The sequence below is a fragment of the Gekko japonicus genome, unplaced genomic scaffold (assembly GCF_001447785.1).
Source record: "Gekko japonicus isolate JY-2015 unplaced genomic scaffold, Gekko_japonicus_V1.1 scaffold100, whole genome shotgun sequence".
In the NCBI taxonomy this organism is placed as follows: Eukaryota; Metazoa; Chordata; class Lepidosauria; order Squamata; family Gekkonidae; genus Gekko; species Gekko japonicus.
Genome location: NW_015167060.1, coordinates 1,098,302 through 1,115,552, shown reverse-complemented (window position 1 = coordinate 1,115,552; position 17,251 = coordinate 1,098,302). Strand labels below are relative to the sequence as shown.

Here is a 17,251-nt window from a genome sequence, read left to right as displayed (position 1 = left end):
CCTGGTGCCGGACATTTCATTTTTGCCCAAGGTGGTCTCTGAATTCCATCTGCAGTTGGAAGTCTTCCTCCCTGATTTTTACCCTGACCCAAAATCACAGGAAGACAGACTTATGCACATACACCCCGTGTGGGCACTCCAATCACTGCCCAACGTCTATCCAAGTGGATCGTAGGTCTGATAGAACTGTGTTACCTACTGGCGAAACAGCCGTTGCCAGGCCCGGTACGAGCTCATTCCACCAGGGCTGTCGCTACATCCACTGCTTTCCTGAAGGGAGTACAGCTGCAAGACATTTGCAGAGCTGCAACCTGGGCCACGCCTAATACCTTTATCAGGCACTACGCCCTAGACGTCCGCCAGTCCACCAGTGACAGTCTGGGACGTCAGGTTTTATCATCGGCTAAGCAGTAAACACTTGACAGCACCCTCCTCCAGGTAGGCTACTGCTCGCTAATCTCCCATTGGTGTGAAGCACAGAGACCACGAAGAAGATATACAGGTTGCTTACCAGTAACTGGTGATCTTCGAGTGGTCATCTGTGCATTCACACCACCCGCCCTCCTGCCCCGCTGCTGTCTTCTTCTACCTGTTTTCTTAGGAGATTGATACGTGGCGGTTGGTAGGAACTGGCGGGATGTCCGTGCCTGCCCTTCTGGGCATGCTTACTGGGGCTCCTGAGCATGCTCAGTTGGGCCAGGCACGAAAATCCTTTCAAGAGAGTTTGCTAGGCACCGGCAGATCCAGCGCAGGCGCACTAGATCCCATTGGTGTGAATGCACAGATGACCACTCGAAGATCACCAGTTACTGGTAAGCAACCTGTTTTTCTTCCCTCAGCGCTTTTGAAGGGCTGATATAGTAGAGTATCATACTCTAATAGAACATGCAGATGCTCATATGATAAAATCAAAACCATCGAACCTATGATTATGGAGTGCCCTATCTTCAACAAGTTGAGGGCTAATTTAGTCACCCTTTTACTTAAAAATACAAAATTGCTAAATTTGCAAGCCCAGGTGTCATGGTGACTATCAGATACTAAAGATCTTGTCACCATCTCAGTGGCAAAATTCATAGGTGCAATAATCCAATATAAGATAAATAATACTGAGTAAGGTCTTTTAAAATAATTTTGGTTTTAACTTCTGCTTAAGGTGATAGCCGTATAAGCAGTACTAGAGAAATAGAGCCAGCTATGCTGGCAAAGACCCTGATGGAGAAATTTTGTTCATCTGTACACTTTCCTAGTTCTATATCAATATGCTTGTTTTTGTTTTTTTCCATTTTTTGTGCAGTGGATCGTCTGATCAAAGAAAACAGCCACATCTTCACTGACACACAGTGCAAAGTGTGTAGTGCAGTTCTCATCTCTGAGTCACAGAAGCTTGCTCACTATCAGGTATGCTTCAAGCTATGAGCAGCTGCTGAAAACACTAATTATGGAGACCTCCTGATATGCTTTCCTTGGTCTTCTCTTCTCATTTTTCCAGAGTAAGAAACATGCAAACAAAGTTCGGCAGTATATGTCTATCCATGGTGAGGAAGAGCTCAGCCAAAGCAAGAAAATAAAATTGGACACAAAGCAGGTAATGCAGAGCAGGTAAAAAAAGATCCAAGAATCACAAGTAAAAGAATTCCATGCACTAGAAGTCCTGGTATGTACACTACTTGGAATGTGCAGTAATTCTTCAGGGAATTTCTAGTATTTTGCAAGAGTACTCTGAAACACCACCTGTTCTTTTGCGATGAACCTTTAAAACATATATTATCAAATATATTTTACTTAAAATGTCTTTGTCTGGCTCTTAATTTAAACATTCAAGAGGTGCCATTTTAAAATTAAATAAATACCAAGCAAAGCAACAGCATAAAATGAGCTATAAAGCAGAGGCATTGCAAGATCAGACAAATGATGTCATTAGAGCAAAGGAACTGTACATGAACAGTGAATACAATAACAACATAGCTAAAAAGTTACCTGTCATACCTGTCAACAACATAGCTAAAAAGTCAGCCAGAGACCAATAAAACAAAAACAGGCTAAAGCAATTAAGGGCAAAGCCAATCATTTCACTCTCTACAAATGCCCAGGAAGATAAGAACATTCAGCTGATGTTTACTAAAATGTAGTGAATTTGGCACCTGGCAAACAGCTGTGGGAAGGCAAGGCACCATAACAGAAAAGACTGTGTCTCTGGTAGCCAGCCACCTTGAAGGGGGAATGGGGGGGGGGGGACAGAGCAGGTCATCCTAACTAGCAGGCAAAAAATAGATTAAGACAGGTTTTTGAAGGGAGAGAAAATAATAGCTTCAGAAAAATTGGAAATAAATTCGCACAATTGTTAATGTGCGTTTTCATGCTAAATTAATTTGAAAAACTGACAGTTCACTTTTTCAGAGTTTCTGGAAGAACACTGAGAGCCCTGTTTGTAATTCTAGTGCCTACTAGGAAAGCTAACTATATTTTGCTGTATATAATGTATACTACTTGAGTAATTTTACTTTTCCCCTTGCTGTTTTAAACCAGCCCTTTGTGGTAGATTGTTTAAATTCGTTGAGGAGAAATTACAGGCAAAGATTTGCTTTTCATTCACTGTTCCTGTCATTTACTGATCAAGGTGATTTATCATGCCCTTTGGTCTATAATGGCTTTCTTTGGTTAGTTCTCTCTCACCCTGCACAGAAGGGGTGTGTGTACAGAGAGGTATGGTGTGTGAGGTTGAATAAAGGAATTGCAGTACAGCTCCATTTTCTGAACATGGGTCACTTTACTGGTGTATCTTCCTTCTGGCTCTTCAAAATCAGTAAGCCTCTATTCCTTCTTGTAAACAGCAAGGTAGCAATGGAGAAGACAGGAACAAGTGCTGTCCCATCTGTAATATGACCTTTTCCTCACCTGTTATGGCTAACTCCCACTACCTAGGCAAGACCCATGCCAAGAATCTGAAGCTGCATTCTCCTAAAGCAGAAGGTATGATCATTAAGATGCCGAGACTTGTCTCTTGCAGTACTGTGTTTAAAAACAAACAAACAAAGAAAAACCCCTTGGTTAGAATAGTCCAGGGCTCTTTGAAGTAGCTGTGGTCATTAAGGGAGTTCATGATCACTTCAATTGAGAGATAGGCATGCTGGTCTCTTGTGCTTCCTCGATGACCCTAGTATTAACAAACCTAGGCAAACACAGCAAAACTTACAGCAGAGTCCTTTTTTCCTCTTTGTAAGCTTTTGTCAGCTGCAGTCTTGTTTATGTGCACGGGTACATGTGCATGTATGCATGTTGAGAATGTTAAAGTTCTAAGTGCAAACTTCTTGTTATCTTGTTACTTTGATTCTTCTGGTTTGTCTCCAAAATTCTGTCTCTTGATATTTGGATTAATTTTGCAGCTGTTGTTCCTGCTCAGAAACAAGCTGCTAATGCACCTCCCACTACTGTGTCCTCTAATGAAGAGAACCAAAACACTTCTGACCCAAACAAATTCTGCAGTCTCTGCCACGCCATTTTCAATAACCCACTGATGGCGAAACAGCACTATGTAGGCAAGAAACACAAAAAGCAGGAGACCAAACTTAAGCTAATGGCACACTATGGGAGAACCCCTGAGGAACCTGCTGCTTCAACAGGTGAGTGTTTCACAACAAGGCTTCTGTAATAAATAAAGCATATGAATGTTTGAGGTTTGTAAAGCCACAACTAAAGTATGAAGTGTCCTACATCTAATTTGTACTGTTAAAATCATTGATCTTCGTCGTGGTCTCTGTGCAGTCCCACACGTGGGTTGGGCGCCTGCGCACGACTTCGACCAGAGAAACTTTTAGAGCTTTGCCTCAGAAAGCTTTTGGTGGGCTCTCTGCGCATGCCTGGAGCAGGGGAGAGAGCCGCCTCCCACTCAGTTCTTCTTCGACCGCCTGCGTGTTCACACCTCGTTTCTATTGCTTTCTGTATTTGCCTCAGCTAAGTATATTTCTTCGTCTTCCTTCTTCAGTCTTTGTTTCTTTCCAGTCTTATTTCCTCACTACATAAATATATATAATTAACCTTTCTTTCTTCACTTTCGTTCTTCCCCCCCCCTCCCCTATTTGGTGGGTGGGGTGGAGAGTGTATGGGCAGAACTAAGTTTTTAAGAGTGTGTTGGCGTTGCCCATCTAAAAGTCCTTCGAACGACGGTCATCATTTTTGCCTTCTTTGTCTGGGGGAATTCCATAGAGTCGATAGCTGCGTCCATTGCACTAGTTTTACTAAGCAAGCTAAACGTAATAGAGAAGCTCAGCTTAGGGCTGTGCTTTTAGAGGCAGCTCTGTACCCTACCATGGCTTCGGCCGTTTCTCAAAGATCAGATGGGGCCGAAGGCACCAAAGCTAAAACCTAAACGGCCTGAGGATAAGGCTCTGTTGAAATCAAAAGTCAAGTCCTCGACTTCGACTTTGGCTATTGACCCGGTCATCATTACCGGCTTAACGATATCAACTCCTGCTGTGGCTGTTGTACCTAACAAGTCCACTTTACGCCCTCCGACACCACTGCCTACCCTCTCTTCAGCATCTGGCCTTATTCCGCTGGGTCAGTCTACGAGATCGCCTCCCGACTTGTCGTATCACCGGGACTCTGATGTCGATCTCCAACAACTCTGATTCGGGAGACCTAGAACTCTATGTTCCGCACATCGACGATGAGCCTCGGGGCTCGGGTTCTTTCCCCCACTGAGGGCCCGAAAGAGTATATGGAACTCGTAACTAGGATGGTCTCTGCGCTTCAGGTCCAGGGTTCCACTGAATCCCTGGCTGTGACCGATGTTGTTCACAAGCTTGTTCAGGCCGACCTCCTGCCTTCTACAGCCCTGCCTCAGCTGCCGGTCCACCTTTCTGCCCTTAAAGAGTCCTGGGTCCATACCGCTTCGATTCCCCCGGTCTCCAGACGATACGAAGCTCTTTATAAGGTCCAAGAGAACTCGAGGAAGTTTCTCTTTAAGCAGCCTCCACCAAATTCCATGGTGGTACACTCTTCCTCGAAATCGAAGCAATCTGCCCACCACTGTGCGCCTCCCGACCGCAAGGTCGCAAGGTCGATGTTATCGCGAAGAAGATGTACTCCTTCGCTTCTATGAATGTTTGTATTGAGACCTACCTGTCATATCTGTTGGCTTATGCTTTTAATGTGGCTAATGCAATACGTCCCGTCTTGGAGTTTGTTCCAGAGGAACACCGTCCCACGTTGTCGGGGGCTCTATCGGAAATTTGTACGATCTCCAAACAGCAAATTAATTCAGTCCGCCATGCCGTCACTTGCTCCTCAAAGGTCCTTGTCTCCTCCATCACCCTCCGTTGCCACGCTTGGCTAAGAGGTACCTCTTTACAGCCCGATATGAAATTTCAGATTGAGGACCTCCCGTTGATGGCGAAGGTCTCTTCCACTCTACCACTGACGAGGCCTTGAAGGCCGTGGATGATAGTCGGAAGCAGGCTCGGAACCTGGGAGTCTCAACCTCGACGTCTCAACGTCGGTACCATTCCTGGAAACCATATTATGCCAGACGCCAGCCGTCTCCCGCCCCCACCTCCCAATGGAGAAAGAGGCCCTATGACTCCCGTTACCCGAATAGGGTGCGCCAACAGGCCCCTAAAAAACCCAAGCAGCCCAAGCAGTCCGTTTGACCGCTTCAATCGCCTGCCGTCTCCTCCATCGTACACCCCTCCCATCCGGACCCGACTCTTCCCTTTTCTGCCAATGTGGGAAGACATTTCCACCGATTCCTGGGTCCTCACCATCCTATGGGTTGGGTACGCCATAGAGTTTGTTTCGCCTCCCAACCTACCTCATTTTGTCGTAAAAAACCCCCCCCCCGGATCCTCTTCTCCATTTCGAAATTTCTGCACTTCTGGCCAGGGGCGCCATCAAAGTCGTCCCGGAGGTGCAATGAACCCTAGGCTTCTACTCCAAGTATTTCCTTGTACTGAAGAGGGATGGCAGCTTCAGGGCCATTATGGATCTTCAGGATTTGAATCAATTAGATGCCACAAGTTCCGAATGGTCACCCTACAATCTATTCTTCCACTGATTCCCAAGGCTGCATGGCTCACCTCTGTCGATCTCCTGAATCTGTATTTTCATGTTACTATCCATCCCCAGCATCGAAAGTTCCTGCGTTTCGCTGTTGGCAACGCACACTACCAATACCGAGTTCTTCCGTTTGGATTCTGCACTGCCCCGAGGGTTTTTACCAAGCTGATGGCTGTGGTGGCTGCAGACCTCCATCGTTGTGGGATTGCCCTGTATCCCTATATCAATGACTTCCTTCTCGTCGCCGCCACCCAAGACCAGCTCCTCATAGATGTCCAAATGACCCTGTCTCTCCTTCATGCCCGCGGGCTTTGTGTAAACCTACCCAAGTTGTCACTCTGACCTGTCCAGGTCCTTCAATTTCTGGGTGCCCGTCTTGATACGAACCTCGATATCGCGTTACTCCCGAACTCAAGGGCCTCTCACATACTCGCCTTGGTCTCGCAGTTCCAGACCTCTCCCTGGCAGACTGCTTGGTTCGTCATGAGGCTCCTGAAGCACTTTGTGTCTACTGTCTTCATCGTCTGTCATGCCAGGTTGAGGATGCGTCCCCTCCAACTGTGGCTTCTCTGTACCTTTGACCCTCTCCACAGTCCGTGGCACAAAATTCTGTCGATCCCACCCTTTGTCATCGACTCCCTCGCCTGATGGTCTCATCCTCAGCACTTGCTCTCCGGCATGCTCTTTCAGCATCCTCCTCCGCAAGTGTCGATCTCCACTGACGCATGCCTCTGGGGTTCGGGAGCCCAGTGCAGAATCCTTTCGGAAGGGGACCTGGTCTCGTCGCAAGGCCACCCTTCATATCAATATCCTGGAGCTGTGTGCGGTTCATCTCGCTCTCCGCTCTTTCCTCCCGGTGCTTCGGATTCCCTCCGACAACACCACCACCGTTTACTACATAAACAATCAGGTCGGGACTGCCTCCCTTCGTCTTTGCCAGTCAGCCATCGGTTCTGGCGCTGGTGCATCCGCCATTCCATCACGCTTTCCGCGATACACATTCTGGGCGTTCAAAACATAGATGCTGATCAATTGAGCCGCTCCTGCTTGTCGGACAACAAATGGTCCATCCACCTTCGATACCTGAAACCTGTCTTTCTCGAGTTCGGTGTCACCTTTTTTTCAGCCACGGTTCACCATCTGCTCAGTCGCTGGGAAATGCCTTTCTCCACACCTGGAAGGGAACCCTATTCTACTTCTTCCCTCTGTTCCCCTTGATCTCCCGGGTCGTTCAGAAGATTGTGGCCGATGCCACGTCGTGCATCCTTGTCACTCCATGGTGGCCGCGCCAAGTCTGGTTTCCGCACCTCCTTCATCTCTCCAACCGGACATTCTGGCCTCTGCCTGTCGTCCCCGATCTCCTCTCTCGGGCTCGAGGAAGGATCCTCCACCCCAATCCGGGTTTCTTCCGATTAACTGCCTGGAAGATCCTGCACTAGACTTCCTGCCTGAAGTGTCTGAAGTCCTCCTGAATGCCAGGAAACCCTCTACCTGTAACCACTTACTGTTTGAAGTGGAAGAGGTTCCAGTCGTATGCCTCTGATCACTCCTTCGATCCCGTCCAGTCGTCTCTCCGTGAGATTTTTTCGTACGTTGTCTCCTTAAAAAATAATGCCCTTGCATACTCGTCTTTAAAGGTCCATTTAGCGGCCATCTCCGCCTACCATCCCTAGATACAAGGATCCACAGTCTTTTCCCACCGTCTTACAAAGTCGTTCCTTAAAGGTCTCCTCCAGCTCTGTCCCCCTAGGATGCCCTTGGTGCCTTTGTTGAGTCTGTCACTCATTCTCACTCAACTTATGTCCAAGCCGTTTGAGCCCATGGCTATGGTCGATCTCAGGTTGCTCTCCTGGAAGACGGCCTTCCTTATAGCAATTACGACGGCACGCAGAGTAGGGGAACTAGCTGCCTTTCGGGCTGATCCCCCCTATACAATTTTTCATAAGGAGAAGGTTGTCCTTAGACCAGATCCTTCTTTCCTGCCTAAAGTCGTTTCTGCTTTTCACCTGTCCCTGTCTTAACTTCTTTCTTTCCGAATCCGACAGATGCACCTCAGAGAGCCCTCCACTGCCTTGATGTGCGCAGAGCACTCTCTTTTTATTTACATAGGACTCAGCCTATACATAAATCTCCTCGGCTGTTCCTTGCCTATGGCCCCCCTCATGTCGGGGAGCCGATTTCCTCTCAACACTTGTCTAAATGGGTGACTTCCACCATAGTCCTTTGCTATGAGTTTGCACGTGAACCCATCCCTACCTGTGTCACTGCCCATTCTACACGGGCGGTATCGACATCCACCACTTTCCTGGCTGGTGTTCCGTTGGAGGATGTCTGTGCAGCTGCTACGTGGTCCTCGGCATCAACCTTCATGACCCACTACGCTCTCGATGTCCGAGCTCAACGGGATGCTGCATTCGGCCAGTCGGGGCTGCGATCTCTCTTCGTTTGACCCTGCTGCGTCCCCAGGTAGGACCCATGGGTGTTTTTTCTCACTGATGATGCTGTGTCTTAACCAGTATTCTTTGTGTCTTTTGCAGCTGCCAGCTCCCTCCTCCAACTGGTTCAGCTCTGGTAATCACCCATGTGTGGGACTGCACAGAGACCATGACGAAGATAAACAGGTTGCTTACCTGTAACTGATGATCTTCGAGTGGTCATCTGTGTAGTACCACAATCCCACCCAGCCTTCCCCACTGCTGACATCTCCTGTTCACCTTTCTTTGGCTTCATGGGACTTACTGTGTGGGGGGCGCGACCCCCCCCCCCCCCCCGGCTCCAGGCATGCGCAGTGCGTGCCTGCTCCCCAGGGTGGGAAGAGAGCCTGCCAAAAGTTTTCTGAGGCAAAGCTCTAGAAGTTTCTCCGGTTGAGGTCTTACGCAGGCGCCCAACCCATGTGTAGTACTGCACAGATGACCACTCGAAGATCATCAGTTACAGGTAAGCAACCTGTTTTTCTTTTCTCTTTGTCCACCCCCACCCATCACTGTGTTCATGAAAAAGAATGTGTAGACCTGCAGGGGGTGGAGGTACAGGGCAGGAGTTCCTCCCTGATAACGGAGGAAACCCTAAAGCGTGCATGAAAATTCTGGTTTGTGGAAAGACTCTCCTCCCCCCTCCCCTCAGGAATAGGTATATAGCTGTGGATGTGCACTTGAAGAAAGCAGCAGTTGAGTCCAGTGTGCAGTTGCAAGGCTGGACAATACTGCACCTTGAGGAAAGGGTGTGAAGGAGGCGTTCAGGAGGCTACAGAGCTCACAAAAGGTGTGGGGGAAAGTTGGCTGGATAGAGAGTGAGCTGTCTGCTGGGCCACCACAAGGCACTGTAATCCGTGCAAACTGAGCTGTTGCCTAGCTTGGTTAGTAAAACACACAGCAAAGCAAAGCACATGTCTGCATTACTGAACAGGAGTAATTGAAGGTAGCATTGTGAACAGTGAAGTGGAATCTAAGGGCATTCTCATAAATTGAGGGCAGCCCTTCAGAATGGAGTGGGGATATACAGCCCAAAGTTGAATCAGCTCCATTCATATTGTTTGCACCACTTGCTGCAGAAAGGTGGCTTCTGCTGGTTCCAGCTTCCTACTTTAGCACCACATACTGCACTCCAGCAAGTTCCTCTAAGGGGCACCTTTTCGGGAAAGTTGGAGGGTGCATTAGTAAGGGTAAAGTAGTAAAAGTCACTTCCAGGAACTTACTCTGTTCACAGAAGAGTTGGAGGCAACCCATAATAATCCAAGAGCAAATTGTTAGGATCATAACAAGGAGATGAGAATGATGTAAATGTAACTGCCAAGTAAAAACTCATTGTGTGGCAAAAAATGCTGGCAGCAGAGTATGTATTATGGAAAGAAAAAATTAAAATTGTAAATGTTTATGGAAAAGTACATGGGAAAATAATATAAATAATGGGAAAGGAATCCCAAGCAGTCACAGAAAATGGGAGTGGACGGTAATAAAAGTAGTGAGTTTTTGAAGCAGCAGTCACAAAAATGTGTTGATTTAAGTAAGCAGTTAGCATTGATTTCCACTATTCTCCAATACAAAAAATGAATTTAATGTATACTTAAAAAAATTTAAACCATGGAGCAAGTGGGATGAGTAGTGGGATGGCATATTCAAAATGAAAGAAAAAAACAGGCTTGATAAACAGTCAAAAAACATAAAAACTATAGCTAACCCCAAGAAGAAAGGTGTTTGGGTCCAGTTAAGAGTACCAATTTGTAGAATGGGTCCTTTAGAAAAGCTTGTGTAACCAGTTGGTTAATCTTCCTCCACCTTCTCTCCCCACAGTAGCCTACTATTTATCCCAGCACATCTTATCTGAGGGTCATGGGATGTTCACAAACAAAATTCTCTGTAGTAGAGGGGACTGCAAAGAGGAGCAGGAATTGCAATGCAGTTTATGACCCTTTGACCATCAGGAAGGATTTTGGTGGGGATAAACAGGCTGCTATGCAAAATTAGAAAGATCCCCTCTACTGACACATTACATGAGCTTCTCTGTGGGATCCAATCCATTAAGTATTCAAGAGAATGATGTGTAATTATGTGGGGGTGAATGGGAAGGAATCGCGGGGCTTGAAGAAATTCATAAGACAGATTCAGTGTTTCAGTGTGGTTGAAAAAAAATGTAAAATCAGACTTTAAATATATTTCTCAGTGAAGCATGCATACTGTTTTTTTGCTAAAAGAAATTTCAAACATGTTGATTTGCTACTAAATGGAACCTCTGTAAAGCCCAAGAGAAAAATCTAAAGCCTTTCATTGATCAAGCTACACCTGTGTTTTTTGCACAGCAAGTTGATGTCTTGTACTATATACATGCAGGGATAATCATCATCATCAAGATTACTTGAAAGTTAAGGTTGTGCGTTTGTGCATTCATCTTTAGAAGTGCTGTTTAACAAAGTGGCATTTTGTAAACATGCATAGGATCAGGCTATAAGGGTCTAGAACTTTCCAGGAAGGCCTGATAGTTACTTGGCAAAATAGCATTTCTCCAGGAGCTGGAAATTTTTCTTGCTTTGAGAACAGTGCTCAGGTAGCTGGAGAGCAAATAAGATTGCAGTATTACCCATACGGGCATAGTAGGTATCCTGCAGGATTGTGGAGGTGTTACATCACGTGACATAATCAGTCTTGAATATTCTTGTCACTACTGTTCAGCTAAACATTGCAGATATGGGAGCAGTAGTGGCCATTATATCATGGTGCTGCTGTAACATGAAGGCCACTGTATCCCATTGTACAATATGGGAACATCCGCTTGTAGCTGTTCTTGGGTACTGTATACAGCATAAATGCTTTTCTTTTGTAGACTCAATTTTAAAAACCCACCTGAACATGTAAGATATTTCAATTACAAGGTGCAGTGTATGATGAACAAAAGTATATCCTGAACAAAATTAATTTTATTTAATCATTTAAAGCATTTTTATCCTATCTTTCTACCCAATTTGGGCCCTCAAAGTGATGAGTAGTAATAAAACATTAGAACCAACTTTAAAAAATAATTCATACACACATAGTTAAGAACAAACAGGAAGGAGGGGATGGAAAATAAAACAAAAAAGTCTTCACCTGCTGGCAGAAGAAACAGTAGAGCAGGACTGACTAATTTCCCTTGGAAGGGGATTCCACAGTCTTGATGCCACAACCAAGAAGGCCATTTGTTGGATTGCCACCCATCTAGTTTCAGATTATAGGCACCCAAAGCAAAGCCTCTGAAGATTACCGTAAAGGTTCAGTAGGATCATATGGGGGCAGGCAGTCCTTAAGGGATGCTGATCTGAAGCCATGTGGCAAAAAAGTTACTTGAATTGGGCCTGGAAGCAGATTGGAAGCCAGTGTAGATGAAATGTCCCTATGACCCCCCAATCAAATTCTTGCCGCATAGCTTATACCAGTTGTAGTTTGCAGACCAGGGAGAGCTCAACCAAGAGTGCACTGCACAGGGGTGGATCTACATTTTTGGGGTCCTAAAGCTTGAACTGTTATGAGGGCCCCTTTGCAACCAGCAAGAATAGGGCAACATCCAACAAGGTCCAAAGGGCCTTGCTGCCCTTGCAAGGATCTCAAGGCTCAAATGGCAGAGAACAGTGTGTTGGGGTAGAGCCCTTGAAAATGGGCCATACAGTGAGCCCTTTTGCACCAGCAAGGAGGTCTGGGTAACTGCTGTTGTCTTCTTCAGTGGGGTTATTCCATGGCAGATGACCACATTTTTTAAAAAAAATTAACCACTAAATCTCAGATTTTGATTAAAATTGCTATACTGGTTTGTTTTACATGTCAAAGTCACTTGTGTGAATAAAAATTTCCTAGGCTATGCCTTATAGTTTTCAGGTTATGGGGGATGAAAATTAGGGAAACATATACATGCATGATGCATCATAGAACGATGAAATAAAGTATAGCAAAGTCCATAGTTAATATATATTTTTTAGACACCTATGAGAATGCATACTACATGAAGCACATTTTACAAAATACTTTTTTTCTGTTTTTTCTAGCAACATATTCACATACAGTTTTGTCATATGAGAGAGAAATTTCATCAGATCGTTTCTCCTTGAGTTTGTGTTTTTGGTATCCGCTTAAGTACTTTCTTGAACTCATTGCTATTCCACTTGGGATCTTGATCTCTACAATTACAGCCATAAAGTTGTTACTGTTATTAATTCTACTGCAACTACATGTATTTATGAATAACACACTTAAGCACAAACATAAAAGAGGCAATGCAACAGATGCAATTTAACATTACAATAAAGTATATAAACAAAAGCATGGAGGTTTTCATAGGAGTCCTTATTCATCCCAGTCCAGTTGCTGTTACCTCATAGCAAGGCTTTTTAGGATATTATTGGCACAAATATCTTCAGCATCCACAAAGTTGCACAGTACAAAAAGTCTAAACACATAAGTAATACGTATATTTAAGTCCAGGTTAACCTCACAATATTGGAACATCAGATAAGATTTCTAGGCTGTGTCACGGAGGCTGCAGTTCTTCTCACTTGGATCCTGAATCCCACTTCACCTTTGTTTTAAAAGATCTCTAATACTTGCACAGATTACCAACATTTACTTGCAGTAATCCAAAGCAGGCCTTGAAACAACAAGATCTGTGCAGGCCTTTCCCTCCCCTTATGGTGCAGCTTTTTCCTGGGCCAGGCCAAATGCCTCAGAAGCATTAACAAACAGAATACTAAAAACATGTATTGCAACAGTTCTAAATAATAATAATAATTTACCTACAATAATCCAAAGCAGGCCTTGAAACAACAAATCTGTGCAGGCCTTTCCCCACCCTTATGGTGCTGTTGCTTTTTCCTGGGCCAGGCTGAACTGCTAGGCTGCTGGGAACAACCAGCCCACTTTAGGGGAAGCTACAGCACTGAGCATGCTCCACTCTAAGGTCAGTATTAAGTACTTCTGCCTTATGATTCTGTCACTAAAATAGCCTTATTTCAATAAACACTTTAAAAACTCCATTAATTTTTGTTGGAAAATTCACTCATTTAAAAAAAATTGCTTCAGGGGGCCGCTGAGATTGGGGGCCTGAAGCTTAAGCTTCATTAGTTTCACAGTAGATCCGCCTATGGCACTGCAGTATTCTAATCTAGATATTACCAGGGCATATATGAGGTTGGCAAGATCTTTTTTACCCAGGAGTAGACTACAGCTGGCTAACCAGCCAAAACTGGTGAAAGGTGCCCTTGGCCACCACCTATTTGTCCAACAGGAGGCCCTCCTCAAGATGCTGCCAATCCATGATTACTACCATGATGTGGGTTGCATCTGTGCTCATGGAGAAGAACTTTCCCATCTTCCTCTGCAGGCCACCATGTCCCCAAAATACTACTTCTGTGATTAGGGGTTCCCTCAGAACAGTACTGAGCACAATGTGGGGATCTGCAGTGAGAGGGAGAATTGGCAGCATGCCCTTATGCTCATGGAGGACTCACTGGCTGCAACTGGCTGCAATATTTTATATACATCAGATTTAACATAATTAAAAATGGAGCAAATAGAAAATTTGGATCTTATGTGGGAACTGCTGTACAGTTTAATCCAAGAAATAAATTCATATACTGAGATGTATAGCCATATGTTGGACGCAAAGTGTTGGAAAATTAGCATAAGTTTTGTTTTTTTAATGTGCGTGTGAATGCGTGTGCACCTGGAAGTCATGGCGACCTCTGATGACTGACCCCTATTGGAGGATATTCAGAGAGGTGACTGAATAAAGCCTGCCCCTACCTCCCGCCTTCTCCTACCTCCTGTTTGCCTGCTTAGCTTCCGAGATCGGTCTTGCCTGGGCTATCCAGGTCAAGGCTAGAAAATTAGCAGTAGTTTTTGAATTATGTAGTAGTATAAATCCTTGGTGGTAAATACTAATGCTAGTGGATGCATATCATCAGCAGAAGCCCTCTTCACACATAAGAATGAACATCTGTACAATCTATGTACAGCATACACTCCATTTTTCTTTACAAGTACCTTGAGTAATTCTCACGTTACATTTGATGCATGTATGACTGAAAGTATAACTTAAACCCTACATTTATCCAGGTATTGGTCCCTAGTTTCATTTGTTGGTTCTTGCTTCAAAACAGAAATACATTTGTTCATTGTAGTGTGAACAGGGCTTATACTTCATTATTGTAAGCATTGGCATCCACACATGGTTATTGAGCTTGACATTGTAATTCGATGCACAATTTGAATTCACAGACAGGAGTCACATAGCTGTAGTTTGTGTTTTACCACTGGACAGATAGGGAAACTTTGGGCTGGATCTTGCACCAAATCTTTGTTGACACAATGAATATTTGTAAACACAGTGGGGATTTTTCCATCTCCTGCTGCAACCCAACCCTCTCCCCCCATGCTGCTCCAGAAGGACAAGAAATAGCATCTCCCAGGAGCAGCACAAGAGAGGAGACTGCCACAGGAGAAGGGAATTGGTGAGAATTGCCCCACCCTTTCAGCAGAAATCATCTTCACTGCAGTCACTTCTAGTGTTTTGTTCTTACTGTGTTTTATTTTGTAAGCCACTTCAGGCAAGCTTCCTTGAGAGGCAGCATAAAATTTGCTAAATAAATAACTACGGTATCTTAGGGCAAAAGATGATTTTAAAAACTTTACTTAGAAGTACACAACATAACAAAGGAAGAGAATCTTAAGGAATAGGATGCATGGTTGTATTGGGGAAAGTAGCTGAATCAAAGTAAGTGTAGATCAAGAACTGCCCTCACAGTTTTGCTCAGGGGATGGATCTTTTTAAAGAAACTGTTACTGAGGTCAGGGGATGTGGTGCAGGGAGGATGAAGCTGAAGGGGGAATCTGTGGAAGTACCTACCTCACCCCAGTCTGAGCAGAAGCAGAGTCAAGCAGTAGCTTTTACATGTAGTGCAAAATTACTGGTCACTGAAAATATTTTAGAATAGTAGCATCCTGATCTCAGACTACATATTTGAGAATAAGTTTGGTATGCAAAATAAGAATGCTGTTATCTCTATGTAGAAATATATTTAGAGGTCACAAATCATGTCTGTGATAGTTTTTTAAAAACTATTGCCTAATTAATAATCCAGAAGGGGTAGCCATGTTTGTAGCAAAAAAACGAGGAGTCTTATGGCACCTTAGAGACTAACAAGTTTTTATTCCAACACAAGCTTTTGTGGACTAGAGCCCACTTTGTCAGATGCATGTACTGGGTCTTACTAAGAAGGCACAGGCACACACATAGAAAAGTTAACAGCAGTATCAATCTCAGCTCCATATTTGTTACTATCTCTCAAGGGATTAAGAACAACCTAGGGTTCCTTAGCTATACTGGTGTCCAGAAACTTAGCAAAAACTAAGGAAATAGTATTACAAATCACTACTATTATGAATAGCATCTGTACTTTTCTTGATATTTGAATTTTACATAATTACAACCTGTATTTACTGCTTTTTCTGAACCTTATTTTTGCCTAATATATGTGTTGTTCTTACGCTAGGCAATATGTGAAAATTAGGGTGAGGTAATTTTGCATATGATTACACTGTTAATGAAACTCAGATTAAAATTTTAAAATGGATTAAACAATTTTAATCTCAAGATTGTTATAAGAAAAGGAATTGTTAGTTTGGTACAGTTCCCCAGAAATAAACTTAATACTCTGAAACATCTTGAATGCTGTTGGATTGTATTTGGTGGGTGTAAGGGATTTAGAAGGAATATATATATCTAAAATAATTTGTAAATTCCGAGACCTGTTAAGGCCATGTTATGGAAGAAACAAGTGTAAATACATTGATTTGTATTCAGCTTGCTGCTGCACCAAGTAAAAGTATTACAGTACTGTAACTAAATAACTAAATAAAAAACAGCATATATGTTAATTTTGAAGAAAGATTTATACTGAAGGGAGATAAATAAAAAGCAAAAAATTGAAAGTATATAGGGTAAATTAGCACTAAAGTGCATATTTACTCCGGACTCGGAACATATTTATTGAGATCAAGTACATATTTACTCAGGAGCAAGGATCAGTGAGTTCATTCAGGTGTATAGATTGTATAGATTTGAGCACTAAATATCTTTTTTTTAATGAAAATAATGTGCACACGGACTGAATAAACATGGTGTGGCAGAGGACCATACATGGCATGCTAAGGTACTGTTGGGGATTTCATACACCTAGCAAATATAGGTTGGATCTTACTGCTCTGTTCAGCTTGGTGCAAGAAACCTTCCTTCAGGGGAAGAACTCTTTGTTCTGGAGAAAGGCTCCTCACTTAGTTGAGCACAGAATCCAACCACATCAATAAGGGGAGAGGAGATTAAGAGGTGTGCGCAGGTTTTCAGCTACGTAGTTATTTGACACACGAGGGCCACAGAAATTTAATTTCAAAATGTATCCAAATACTTTAAAAGACAAAGGGGAGGGGGAGGCAAAACTCAACCCGGAATATACTGAAGATGGTACATGGGTAAAGCTACAACAGATAAAGTATAATCAAAATAAATATTATGTGGTGTACACAATAGTAAAAGAGCCAGTTTGGTGTATTGATTAGGAGCGCAGACTCTAATGTGGGAGAACCAGGTTTGATTTCCCACTCCTCCATATGCAGCTGCTGGTGTGACCTTGGGTCAGTTACAAGTTATTTCAGAGCTCTCTCAGCCCCACCTACCTCAC

General features: G+C 44.0%; 1 protein-coding gene across 1 annotated transcript in view; it reads left to right on the top strand.

Annotated features, from left to right (window-relative positions):
- Positions 1–17,251, top strand: part of LOC107111531 (zinc finger protein 346-like) — a 39,296-nt gene that overhangs the window by 16,522 nt on the left and 5,523 nt on the right. The window contains exons 2-5 of the mRNA XM_015412502.1: positions 1,298–1,401; positions 1,493–1,588; positions 2,835–2,973; positions 3,387–3,623. Of these exons, the coding sequence (XP_015267988.1) occupies positions 1,298–1,401; positions 1,493–1,588; positions 2,835–2,973; positions 3,387–3,623 (576 nt within the window). The remainder of the gene's footprint in view (positions 1–1,297; positions 1,402–1,492; positions 1,589–2,834; positions 2,974–3,386; positions 3,624–17,251) is intronic.